Genomic DNA, 12,971 nt, shown 5'->3' on the forward strand with positions numbered 1-12,971 from the left:
GTCGCAGTTGTAAATGAGAACCTGTTCTCAACTGGCTTACCTGGTTAAATAAAGGTGAAATAAAAATAAACATCTCGGTGTAAGTAACAACCCAGCCAGTGACAAGACCGCTGTAGAGAAACCTTGACTTTATTTAGCACACATTTGTAAAATTAACCACACTATACAAATGGTTTCCTCATTGCAGTGATGATACAGGCCCAATCCCATATGAAACCCTGACCCTGGGGGGAAGAGGCTAGGGGTGGGTTTGGGATGGGGCACTAGTTCAGTAGGTCCAACACTCTCCAGAAGTGCTGATTCAGTGCTCTACGCGATAGAAATTAAAAGGTAGTTTCTGATTGAGACGACATATGCAGCGTTTACCGTGAATGCAGTCTCCGCTGAACTTCAGCGATACAGATTGAATAGAGCCCTCAGACTCAGATCTAAATCGCAGGGGCGTCTCCATTTTATGCAGACAACTGATTTCCTTCATCCGGACCGGCAGTACAACCAGTTATCTCTCCATATAGGCTAGTCCATCTCCACTCTGGCTTTATGGAGGTAGCCTGCTGGTCCAGTTGTGTGCTTCAGCCAACTCCTCCTAGTGCATGTGTTGTCATGCCAGTCTGCAATTTGTCTGGCATGATAACGATAGTTAGCTGCTACAGCACCTGAGGAGTATCCTACGAAGCAAGCTAGAGCATCCTACGAAGCAAGCTAGAGCTACTCCGGGTTTTCTAAAGCTAACTAGCTTCACCATACCAGCTCAGGCTTCATTCGTACACTACAGCGGCATATATTGCTTGTCTGCCTGCCGCTAACTAGCAGGCTTGTAACTGCGTGCATATCGCACAATGCTAGTGGAACGGCGAATTAATTGAGACAATGCTGAAAAATCAATCCATGGGCGAGGCAGTGTCACATTTTCATTTGTGCCGAAATCAAAATGCATGAAATGGTATCTTGCAAATCCAGCAGGCTGTGGTGTGAAATAGGCTTTTAGAAGGGCCTTCTTTATTTAAAATTATTTGTCGTTTAATTCTGGCTTTGGTGTGCTGATCAATGCATAAGCACCCCCCCCCACTCCACTCATATATATCAAATGTTTTGTATTAAGTCATACAAAAGTTACATTGCGTTAAGTTTAAAATGCATTCTGACATTACTAAAATATGTAATGTGATATTGTAACGTTTAACAAACATTTGATTAATCAAATATCAGTCATCCTGAAATGAAGGGGATGAGGCAATCTTTGCAAGAGGGAGGGAATCTGATTTCATTGGTCCTCAACTCAAGACTTATTTAGGGTAAATGGAGTTAGCCCTGAGTTAGCCTGCCCCAGAGCAGGTTAGTTCTGAAGGATTTGTTGCCATATAAATGTACCTGGCTAAAAAGGTGAGCTACTTTCCTATGACCCGCTTATCCCGAGTTGAACTCAGTTGACCAAAGTTACCACCCTAACTCCTCAAACCTGCTTCGAAGGATACCCCTCAATCTGAGACCAAGCTAGCAGGGAGGCAGTTGCATGCTATAACCGTGGACACAGCTCTCTGGTTGGACTTCGCACTATGCTATGGGGTCTGATCATATTTGCATATCAAAACAAGATAGTGTGTCCATGTGTATATGTCCCACTGAGCACACACACTCCTCACAACATGTCTGCCAGTCAGAAGAACCACACTTTATTACTCGGACATTAAAAAACGACAAAGAAAAATAAGAGGGGAGGGGAGGGGGCGGGTTAAGCCAGGTAGCTGTACATGTCTTTCTCTCCGTCCACTCTCTCCAGATACTCCTTCTCTATCAGGATGTCTATACACTTCTACAGAGGAGACAGAACGGTAGCAGAGAAAGAGGAGGAAAAAGGGATGTACTTTAAGACAAAAATATTAAAATACTACAGTTGGTGCAATGTGAGTGTCCTTTGAGAATGTACTGCAACAGGTAAGAGTTTGTGTGTTACCTTAATGACAGGGACTCTGGGTTTGAAGCGGGACGAAAGCTGGTTTAGGACTTCAGCCAGGAGCTGCTGGTGTTTCAGAACCTTCCTCATCTTCATTATCCTCACTATGGCAGCCTACACACACAGTTCATAATACTTAGTGGTACATGCTGAAAGAGAAATTCAGTACAGTTTGACATTTCAAACATTGGCGGTCGGGAACACACACACACCTGTATGAGGAGTTTGCGGTCCTCCTCTATGTTCTTGTGTGTGGTCTCCTGCTCCTGCTTCTGTTCAGTCTTCATAGGAACGTTAATGTTCACACGCAGCTTCTTACTGGAGACATGAACAAAAAATTGTTTTAGGATTACATCTATGCTTAGACAGAGAAAACACGCAAGAACCAGACAGAACACAAAAGGAGGAGAAACAGAGGGGACTTACTTCTTGTATCCCAGGAAGAGTTTGATCAGGGTTTCTGGTTTGAACTCCACCTCGTCTATGTTAGCATTCTCATCCTCCAGGACCTGACACACACACACAGAGACGCATTACAAATGACTACTTTCCAATCAGCTTGTAGGCATTTATCCTGCAGAGTCCAGAGCCCTCTAGTGGACAGACTATCGTTATACAACACATTCTACTTGACTTGCACTTACCAGCAATTTGGATTTCAACAAGATCTGCAACACTTGAACCAGAATGTCCTAAAATACAACACAAAACGGTAAAAACAATATTCACAGCCAGTAACATACAAATGTGCCAATCTCATCAGGGGTCATTTAAAAGCGTTTATTTAGATTTAATACAGCTCTATTTAGAGCACAGTATCAGCATAACTCACGGTTTTGATCTGGGTGCTGTCAGTGAGTTGTTGTACGGAGTACAGGTCCACTGTGTTGTACTGCAACAGGATAGCCATCTGGAAGGTAGAGGCCTGCAGAGTGTACCTTGAACATACAATGGATTAAAGTCAGTGATGTCGTACATCTCCAGATTCTAGTGAAGTATGGAGAGCCTTTATTGAACTCTAGTGACCTTGTATCAAATCTGTACCTGTTTTTAAAGCAGTTGGTGACCAGCTCTCCTTTAGACAGGTGGTAGAGCCAGGTGAGTTTCCGACCGCTGTGTCTGCTGCCGTAGAACGCGGTGAACCGCTGGTAGCTACGCTCCAACTGGAGGACGAGAGGTTGCTGTATTAGGCCTACTATCCCTTCCGTATTTATTTGGTCAGTGACGCTAAAACGTTTAATTGGCCTCTATACTCTATCATTTGGATTTGAGATCAAGTGTTTTATATGAGGTGACGGTACAGAATGTCACCTTTATTTAAGGACTTTATTTTTTACATATCCCGTTTTACCGTTTAGAAATTAAAGCACTTTATGTATTTTTATTTTACCTTTAATCTAGTCCTTCCATTTGAAGGGGTCATAAGTATTTGGAGTGAGAAAGTTAGAGGCATAAATATCATACCCCACCAAACAAATGTACCTCCCCTGTTATTGGTAATGGTGAGTGGGTAGCATGTTTTGGGGGCATGATCTTTGTGGATCTGTAACTTTCTCACTCATCATTATTCACGATTCATTCATGATTATCCGTAATCATGGTAGCATCCACATTAATTTAGAAGTGTTCAGAAACATTTATTCTTATTTACAATAAAAGTGACTAAAATTACACAATACATTATTTAGCATTCATTTATATTGGGCACAACATAATCCAATGTAGTCATTGTGTGCAAGGAATATGGGAGCAAATACCAAACTTTAGACTAAATGTAATACACAAAGTATTTTTCCAAAAACTTATGTCACCTTCAAATGGTGGGACTAGATACATGACGTGCTTTCATTTCTAAACAATACAACAGATATAAAAATACCCTCAAATAAAAAAGCCAAATTCTGTACTATCACCTCAAAACATTTGATCTCAAATCCAAGATGCTGGAGTATAGAGCCAAATCAAAAATTTTAACTTCACTGTCCAAATAAATATGTTGGGGAGTATGTTTTGTTGTGTTGGAGTCGTTACAGGAGTGATGTGTGTATCGTTACAAGGTTGAGTTATTGAGTTGAGTCTCACCTCGGAGGGCAGAGCGAAGGTGCACGACTGCTGGAACGGCCAGGAACCTGAACTCAACACCTGGATACTGAAGTCCACTGTAACACACCTCATTATTTAGCATTGTAAACACATTTACAATAAATACAGATACCGGTAAACAGAAGTATTAGGTTTATTAGACAGACCGACAGGTGCTTACAGTCGAGAGGTTCAGAGTTAGTCAGGTGTTTCTTGAACTGTTCGTTGAGATCTTTGCTGACTCCGATGTCCTGGAACATCCTCTGTAGTTTAGATGTGTACTCAAAGCCACACGCTTGCTAAGGGAGAGAGAAAGTCACAATACTTTCAAATTACATATTTTCTTTTACATTCCTTGGGGTGATCGGTCTGTGTGAGATTGGATAAATGCTTGTGTGTGTGTATGTGGTACAGACCTTGAGTTTGGAGATCATGCTAGCCTCTGCGTCGTCGCTAGCACTGTTCTGGTGGACGAGGCGTTTAGCCAGCATCTTAGCATAGAACTTCTGGAACACATCCTTGTCCTCTATGTACTTAAACACCACCATCTGAGGGAGAGGAGAGAAGTGTTGAGAGAACAAATGATCAAGGTATGAAAGGTTTATTGTGATATCATGAGGTTGAGAGTTGGTAACTCCAATTAGTTCTGAAGAGAAAGTCAAAAGGTTTATGAACGAAGAGTAGGTCCTCACCACTTGGTTGAGTGTGTCCTCCAACTCTGCCTCTTCTGGGTTCTTAGAACTGGGGAACAGAACAGTGAATGATTAGTTACATCAGAGAGACAGACAGACAATAGCCCCAGTGCCATACAGTAGAGCACACACCTCTTCTTGAGCAGAGAGTCACAGTATCTAGCCAGTAGTTCAGGTGATTTGCTGGAGGACTGGGCCATCTTAGTGACTGTGTTGTTGTTGATGAAACGACCACACGCCTGGAGCGAGAACACACTACAACATCAGTTCTGGGTATTTATATAGGAATCCCTAGTACATCGTTTTGTTAAGGAGAAAAAAAGTTGTTTATTAAAAGCTAGAGTGCACCTTGTCTAGAGCAGCTACGAAGCCAGCGTCGTTGTTGAAGGCAGACATGACCAGAGCGTTGTACTTCTTATGGACGTTCAGAGTGGTCTGGACATACACCTTAGGGTCCTGGGAGGGACAAACACAGACAGACAGACAGGTAAGTGTGTGTGTGTGGGTGCGTGTGTGTGTGTGTGTATGTGTATACATACGTTGAGAGCGGCCTCTCCACATTTCTCTATAGCGGCCAGGCCCTGGTTGTGGATGTGTGTTTCTAGGAGTTTCTTTAGCTCTCCCAGACCATCCGTTATTCGAGACACCAAGTTATACATCCGACCTAGATCTGAGAGAGGGAGGAAAAGAGAAAAAAATAGAGAATGAGGGAGCAGAGAGAGAGAGCAAGAGACTGAGTACACACAACTTTTGTCTAAACAAAACAGAGGCACTCATAACAGCAAGGCATATATAACTCCTTATATTTATTCTCTATTGTATTTTCCATTTCCTGGGTTGAGCAGCTTAACCCCCCCACCCCCACTACCCTTACCTACCTTGGTTCTTGTCAGCATCCAGTAGGTTCTGGAACTCTGTGTGGAAGATCTCCAGGTGTTTCTCTATGAGCACCTGTTCACACCGCCTGGCCAGCTCATCCTGAGTGGACTCATGGAGGTACACCTGCACACGCCTCTGTTCCTCTAGCAGACGGGCCTCCGCCTACACACACACAAGGTTAACTTCCTGGTGCTTTCATGGAGCTACACCTGTCACTGCTGCTACTCCCACCCTCTTTTTCCCCTCCCCTTCTCCCTCCTCTCTCTCTCACCTTCTTCATGTACTCAGTAACAGGGTTCTGTTGGAGGAACTCGGTGCTCTCTCGTGTGTAGAAGCGTTCAGTATCCGTGAGGAACTGGCACTCAAAGTATTCTTTATACACTGACAGTGTAGGACCCTTAGCAAACGCATCCTCCTCATTCAGCCCCAGCTCCACTGTAGGAAACAAAACACACACCCAGTCAAGTCTGACACTTCTGAACTCTTCTATTGAGAGAATTCTGTGATGTACTGGAATGTGATGATATTTTATAAACACGTGTCTAAGTGAAAACTGGAAATGGATTGGTTTGATGTGTGTTGTACCGTAGGACTGCACCACACCACTGATGAGTCTGGTGTTGATGGTCTCTCCATTCCTCTCCTTCTCTATCAGCTTCAGGACCGCATTCGTTACCTGAGAGAGAGAGAGCGGTGTAAAGTCAATTAATGTATGAATTACGTTCACCGTCTTAGAATAAGATGGCAGCTTACACATAGAACGACACAGTGAAAAACACTGAACTGACGTGGTTGGTGATTCTATTTACCGTGCATGTGTTGTGTCAGTCAGATGTGACATCATCATCATACCCACCTGTTTGTTTAGGGGTCTGAACAGACACTCCCTCCACGTTACCAAAGCCAACTAGAGAAGAGGAGGAGGGATAAATGGAGGAGAGAGAGCCAGTATGAAAATGTATGCACTCACTAAAAAACTGTAAGTCGCTCTGGATAAGAGCGTCTGCTAAATGATAAAATGCAAATGTAATAATTCACTCATCTTTTACAGTTGAAAATTGGCACACACACACAGACACTCCCTCCCTCCCTTCCTCTCACCGAGTAGATCTCGTAGATGCCCTTGCGTCCCTCGTCACACTCACGTCTGACCCAGTGCCTGTTGAGGTAAGCACAGATCCCATTCAGCACCTTACTGGAGAACCGGTAGTCCTCCCACTGCTGTGTGTAGAACTTTAACACACACTCATCCATCAGGTCCTCGCCATCCTGGGAGGGAGGGGAGAGAGAGAGAGTAGAGATGGAAAGACGCATTGGTCACCAAAGGAAATAAGGAACAGTTAAAGAGAGAGTAAACAATGATAGGTGGAATTGGCACCATATTGTCCTTGTATCCAACCACACATTAGATCCCATAGGGCGGTGCACAATTGGCCCAGCGTCGTCCGTCCGGGTTTGGCCGGTGTAGGCAGTCATTGTAAATAAGAATTTGTTCTTAACTGACTTGCCTAGTTAAATAAAGGTAAAATAAATAAAAAAAATCTGTGAAAGGTCATCAAAGTGCCAGAGGGTCAGGAGAGGATGGAATCCCCATGTCACAGTACCACTCACCATGAGCAGACTGGTTAGGTAGTTCTTGAGAAACTCCTTGAGTCTCTTGTAGAGTTCCAGGCCTACGAACTGGGCCCCCCCAGGAGTACTGCTCTTCTTGGAGGGCTTGGTGGGGACGGCAGACCCCCGGCCCTGACTGGACTGGTGCACACTGGTACAGTAGTTATACACATGGCTGACAGGCAGGGGAGTTAAGACAGAAACAGAGAATCTGTGGTGGTATCAGGTCTATTGCAGCAGGACTCTGACCTCTACATGTGATGTGACCTAGCCCATCAGTTAGTATTGCACCACTAGGACACACCCATGAACACAACACCATAATGACACTGCATACTGTTGTGAGCTTCCACTTTGGGAAGTAGGCCTAAACACGCCTCAAAGGGAAATTACGGCAGCCTTACCAATTTAACCCTTTCAATTCCACCCCCTCCCCTCATGTACACCTGGCCTTCACCCGTCCCCTCCCCCTTTAGCGTGTGGGATACGTGTAGAGCTCCATGTAGCGTGACTTGGCCATGCTCTGCCGTGTGTACACCTGGTGGATGCCGGCCCTCAGGTCATCCCAGATCTGGTCCAGCCCGATCTGCTTCAGCCCATGGGGGTTCTGGTTCCTGTTGGACGACATCGTCACGTCCCTCCTGCTCTCCTTCTCCTCTGCTCCTTCTCCTCTCCTCTGCTCCCTCTCCTGTTGTTTCTCTCCTCGCAGATGTTGTCTCAGAGTGTGCCGTCCATGGGAGGCTGGTGAGTGTGTATCAGTAAGTTTGGCTCAGTCTGCAGTTGCTCCTCCTCACAGCCTTACGCAGCAACACCTCACCACAAGACCTGGGGGAATAAGACAGAAAACAGTGGTTACTATCCTAACTCCGAATGAAGAACAAAAAACAGAACTGAACAAAAATCTAATGTACTTGTTCATCAGTTGCTGTCATTTCTAGCAGCTGAACTATGAACTACGTGATTACAGCTAACTAATGACAGATTAGTCCACTTTAGGCCCAGGCTACTTCCTTCCCAGTCCTCTGGCAGGCAGACTGGCCTCGAATACTGTGACAGAAACAGCAGTACATTCAACATGAGAGGAGCTCTCCACAGTCCAAAGACATTGATTAATGTATCAATAAGTTTACAGTCAGATACATCCCTATGTAATATAAACCCTGGATTGGCCAGGAGACCAGGAAATGGCAACATCAACAATGTCCCTCTCCAATTTACAAAGATATGAAGAGAGAGTGAGAGAAGGGAAGTGAGGCTCATTGTTGTTGACAGCCAGGCAGATGGTCTATATATAGCAGAGGACAGCCAGCCTTGTCTCCATCTCTGGTCATTTACTGTCATTTAGGCCCATGGCTGATGATGTTTGTTTGGTTTGTGTCGCAACCGGAACACTATTTACTTCCTGACACTGTTGACAAGCAGTTTGTGTGCGTTCGTGCTTATGACCAGCACTAGATTGGTGGATAGGCCTAGTTCTCCCATGTTATATTTAGACATACCAGTAGCAGTGTGTGTGCACGCATGATGGCAGGAGTCCTTTAAAAATTGCAATAAAGACAGGATGTCCATGCTGTGAACATGGAGGCCATGACAGTGATTTCCTCACAGTTGGTTATGAAACCTGACACATCAACATCATCATGTCCCTCTACTGCAAAGTTCACGACCCCATCATGTGTTGTTTCTAGGAAGGACCCCAGAGGGGTATACTCCAAAGCAGGTTCAATGAGTTAGCCAGCTAACTTTGATAAACAACCAAAATACCTATTGATTTCTTGGTTGTTGAGTCAGAGACCATGCCCATTTCAACATTTAGACAAGTTAGCTGGCTAACTCATTGAACCTGCATTGTAATAATAATAATAATAATAATAATAATGCCATTTAGCAGACGCTTTTATCCAAAGCGACTTACAGTCATGTGCGCATACATTTTTACGTATGGGTGGTCCCGGGGATCGAACCCACTACCCTGGCGTTACAAGCGCCATGCTCTACCAATTGTAGTATACCCCTCAGGGCTGTTTGCTAATAGTAACTAACATCTGTGCTAGACTAGAGTGTCAACAGTAACGTAACCTTTCTAATGGCGTCAGCTAATGGGGATGTTTTAATATCTAGCTAATCCAGTTGGGCATTTCTGCAGGAAATTATACATTAACAACACAATACAACCGTGAGAAACCGTAATGGCACAATGATTCGGGGAAGAGAGAGAGAGCTGTAGTCGTGGGAAAGCAGTCCGGTAAATCTCATTAGGCTACCTCAGTCATTGTGTCCTGGCCAGAATCACTGAACCTTACTAGGGCTGGGACGATACCAGTATCGCAGTACTCGTTAGTATCATGGCAAGGAAACTAAACACAAAGCGGATTTAACTTCTATAGGAAAACAGCCCTAATGTTGGAAACAAACATCATTATGTTTTCATCCAGAGTCACATTTATTTATTTTCCAAACTATAGCACACAATATTTTACAGGTTTTTAAAGTACCAAAGAGTTAGGTCTGCTTCGTGTTTTCATTTTTGCCATGGAAAAAAGATTGCGATACTGACATTGTCCTGGCCCTACCTAATACCCTACATTTACATTAACACACATACCAACAATGTAATAAACAGACACACAGAGCTAAACCACCTCGCTAGCCTTCCACCCAATCAGATATTCTCAACGAGAGAAGATTAACCTACTTCCTTATTGACAACAGATTTAACAAACCCAATGCCTAAAGGTCCTGTGTGTCTCAGTTGGCGCTTGAAACGCCAGGGTAGAGGGCTTGATACAGGGGACCTGTATGAAAAAGTATGCACTCACTACTGTAAATCGCTCTGGATAAGAGCGCCTGCTAAATGACAAAAATGTTTTTTTTTAATGTAAAAGTAAACCTCAGGTGCAAAACAATTAATGAATAAATATGTTTTGTCACATACACCAGATCGGTGCAGTGAAATGTGTTGTCTTATAGGGTCAGCCATAATAGTATGCCACCCCTGGAGTAAATTAGGGTTAAGTGCCTTGCTCATGGGCACATCTTTCACCTTGTCCGCTCAGGTATTCGAAGCAGCAACCTTTTGGTTACTGGCCCAATGCTCTAACCGTGAAAGAGTGACTCATTCACAGAACAGGGATATGGTGTATCAGATAATACAAAAGCTATGCCTCAGGAACATGCAATCCTGTGCTACAATCACAGTGTATTGGGAACCATTTAATTGCTTTCTAGCTTGGAGTGAAGGGTGTGTGTGTGTTGTTGGGCAATAAGGCAGGCTATTTCATTAGTGTAAGCAGCTTTTGATTCTCACTCAGCTCAGCATTTGAAAGGCTAGTGCGCACGCACCCACACCAGGATTGATTTTATAGTCACAGCCTCTCAGCAGTCAGCATCAGTACGCCCCTCACATGTTAAACAGACACAGGTCAGCTAAGGTAAAGGCGGGGATGGGGTGTTCAGCCTTGCACACGCACACTACGTCTAGCATCCATGTTTCCTCAGGTTGTATCAAAACAGGCGCTTTGCTGACTGACTCAGAGGAACAGAACAATGAGATGTCAGGCTGCTCTATTTCCTACAGGAGTACAGCAGTCTTGCCTGAGAGGAAGTCAGGGAAGCACAGAGCCTGGAGACTAGCAGAGTAGGAAGGGGTTGTCTCCTACTAGCCATCATGGGGTAGTTAGTGATTGGTGGGGAAGCTATTACTGGGGTGGTTAGTGAGTGCGAGGCATGCAGGGTCAGATTTCTGTCCCACTGAAACCAAACACTAACTAGGCCTACATGACCTGAAAGTCGACTGTTCCATTCACACACTGTCTTTCCCTCACTTACATTACACCTGGCTTACCACTCTGCCTTGACAGAGCAGAAATAATTGTTTGTTGTGATACTCAGACCAAATGAGTAGTTTAGTGACAGTAGAGTCCAAAGAGGGTAAAGACTTCAGTACTTCGGTTGGACAGAGCAATGTATTATGGTTAAATAAATAGTTAGAGCAAATTAAATGTACGTTAGTGGGCAATCTCTTCAATGTTACAGAGGCCCAAAAGCAGCTTGCCTTCGAGCTCACCTGTATTGTCATAACTAAATATAGACCAATACTCTCCATATTACAGACTGGCTTGCCAACAGCATTTAGCCAGACTAGTGAGTGTCATGAACTGTTGTTGTTGGCTGGTTGGCCAGCCAACTAACTCGCTAACGTTAGTTAATAACAAAACATTTGAGCACATACTGTAACACGGTGACTTTTTCATGCTTGTTAGATATTGTTGGTATAAGTTACTAGCTAGAGACTTGTTCTCTAAATCAACATAAAAGCCAACATTTTCATGGGCTAGTTATGTAGCTAGCTAAAGCAACATCACCATTATTCGGTTAGGATAGCTAACGTTAGCTAACATATCTAATGTTAGCTGACGCAGCTAGCCGAAAGAACGACAGCCGTTAGCTAGCTAGGTTAGCTTTCTAAACAGCGTAGCTGCCATTGTTGAAACAGATAACTAGCCGTCGGTCTAATTCATTTTAACGTATTTTGATAAGGTTGATGGGCCAGAAAACGTTCTTAACTAAATGTGAGGTTAAAACCATAATTTCTACAGATGAAAATTAAAATGGCACCCTGTTCAATGAGTCAGGATTATTCGCCAAAACATATCTTGCTCGCGCGGCTACCCACAACGAGCTGCTGCCTTGCTAGATAGCTAACTAACTAGCTCAAATAAAAGCTTCATGGCACTTAGACAATAGAAAAATGAGCTATTCTTACCATTTCTGAACCGTTTATTTGCCCCAGCAATAGAGAAATACAGGTTCAGGAATCTAGCTATCGGCGCCTCCTTTACTCGGTTCTTGACTGGGATGGATTTCCTTCGTTTCGCAGTTTACTCAAGATGATGTAGCTAGCAGCGCTAAAGTCTCCTAGTGAAATGAAATGATGATGGACACGGTGTGTGGGTTCCACAGCGTCAACGTCAAAATTGGCTATATCGTAAAAATTTATGAAAACAAAAATTTGATTTTTGCTCTTAATTTAATGTTCGGGCTAGGCATAAGGTTAGCAGTGTGGTTAATGTTAGGTTTAAATTGGTAGAAATAGGCGGGGTTAATTACTTTGTGGCTGTGGTAACTAGTGACGACCCGGTGAGTGGGACTACAAAAATGGCAAAATCCAAACCAATTAAATGGTGGATATTTGATTGTTTAATAATAAGCCATTTAGCAGATGCTTTTATCCAAAGCGACTTACAGTCATGTGCTAACATTTTTACGTATGGGTGGTCCCGGTGATCGAACCCACTACCCTGGCGTTACAAGCGCCATGCTCTACCAATTGAGCTACAGAGGACCACGTTGAAGAAACACAACCAACCAATGATTCACTTGACATCCATTTTATTTACCTGGCACAACTGGATTTATTACAATTAGGCTACTTTATAAACTAAGCCAAGACATGAAATGGTAAACAAATAGGCTTTATATACCATAACTCAATTATGGTATATACTGTATAGAGCAGGGTTCTTCAATTCCGGTCCTGGAGGGCCGAAACACTTCTGTTTTTTATTTCTACCTGGTAGTTAATTGTACTCACCTGGTGTCCCAGGTCTGAATTAGCCCCTAATTAGAAGGAGAGGTTGAAAAACAGAGGTGTTTCGGCCCTCCAGGACCGGAATTGAAGAACCCTGGTATAGAGCCACTCAACACCCCAAACATACAACCATTTTTAACACTCCACTTAACCAGCTGTGCTT

The 12,971-nt window shown here is 43.7% G+C and overlaps 1 protein-coding gene across 1 annotated transcript; it reads right to left on the minus strand.

The window, feature by feature from the left end:
* Positions 1–111: 111 nt before the first annotated feature.
* cul1b (cullin 1b) lies at positions 112–12,305 on the minus strand. The gene is made up of 22 exons (XM_041861653.2): positions 11,984–12,305; positions 7,707–8,043; positions 7,219–7,393; positions 6,709–6,876; positions 6,464–6,514; positions 6,193–6,283; positions 5,879–6,042; positions 5,607–5,769; positions 5,268–5,398; positions 5,077–5,184; positions 4,861–4,967; positions 4,729–4,777; positions 4,453–4,584; positions 4,218–4,335; positions 4,037–4,113; positions 2,999–3,117; positions 2,787–2,892; positions 2,599–2,646; positions 2,381–2,463; positions 2,167–2,272; positions 1,955–2,068; positions 112–1,813 (listed from the first exon to the last, which is right to left on the minus strand). Exons 2-22 carry the CDS (start codon positions 7,844–7,846, stop codon positions 1,733–1,735), a joined length of 2,331 nt encoding a protein of 776 aa, XP_041717587.1. The 5' UTR covers positions 7,847–8,043; positions 11,984–12,305; the 3' UTR covers positions 112–1,732.
* Between the last annotated feature and the right edge of the window lie 666 nt (positions 12,306–12,971).

The sequence above is a fragment of the Coregonus clupeaformis genome, chromosome 34 (assembly GCF_020615455.1).
Source record: "Coregonus clupeaformis isolate EN_2021a chromosome 34, ASM2061545v1, whole genome shotgun sequence".
NCBI classification, from domain to species: Eukaryota; Metazoa; Chordata; class Actinopteri; order Salmoniformes; family Salmonidae; genus Coregonus; species Coregonus clupeaformis.

Bases quoted from the DNA above. Each gene is read 5' to 3' on its own strand.
- cul1b (XM_041861653.2), bottom strand. From the start codon at position 7,846: ATGTCGTCCAACAGGAACCAGAACCCCCATGGGCTGAAGCAGATCGGG. The intron at 4,968-5,076 runs GTGCACTCTAGC...TTCTCGCTCCAG, and splicing joins TCGTAGCTGCTCTAGACAAG to GCGTGTGGTCGTTTCATCAA. The intron at 1,814-1,954 runs GTAACACACAAA...TCTCCTCTGTAG, and splicing joins CCAGAGTCCCTGTCATTAAG to AAGTGTATAGACATCCTGAT.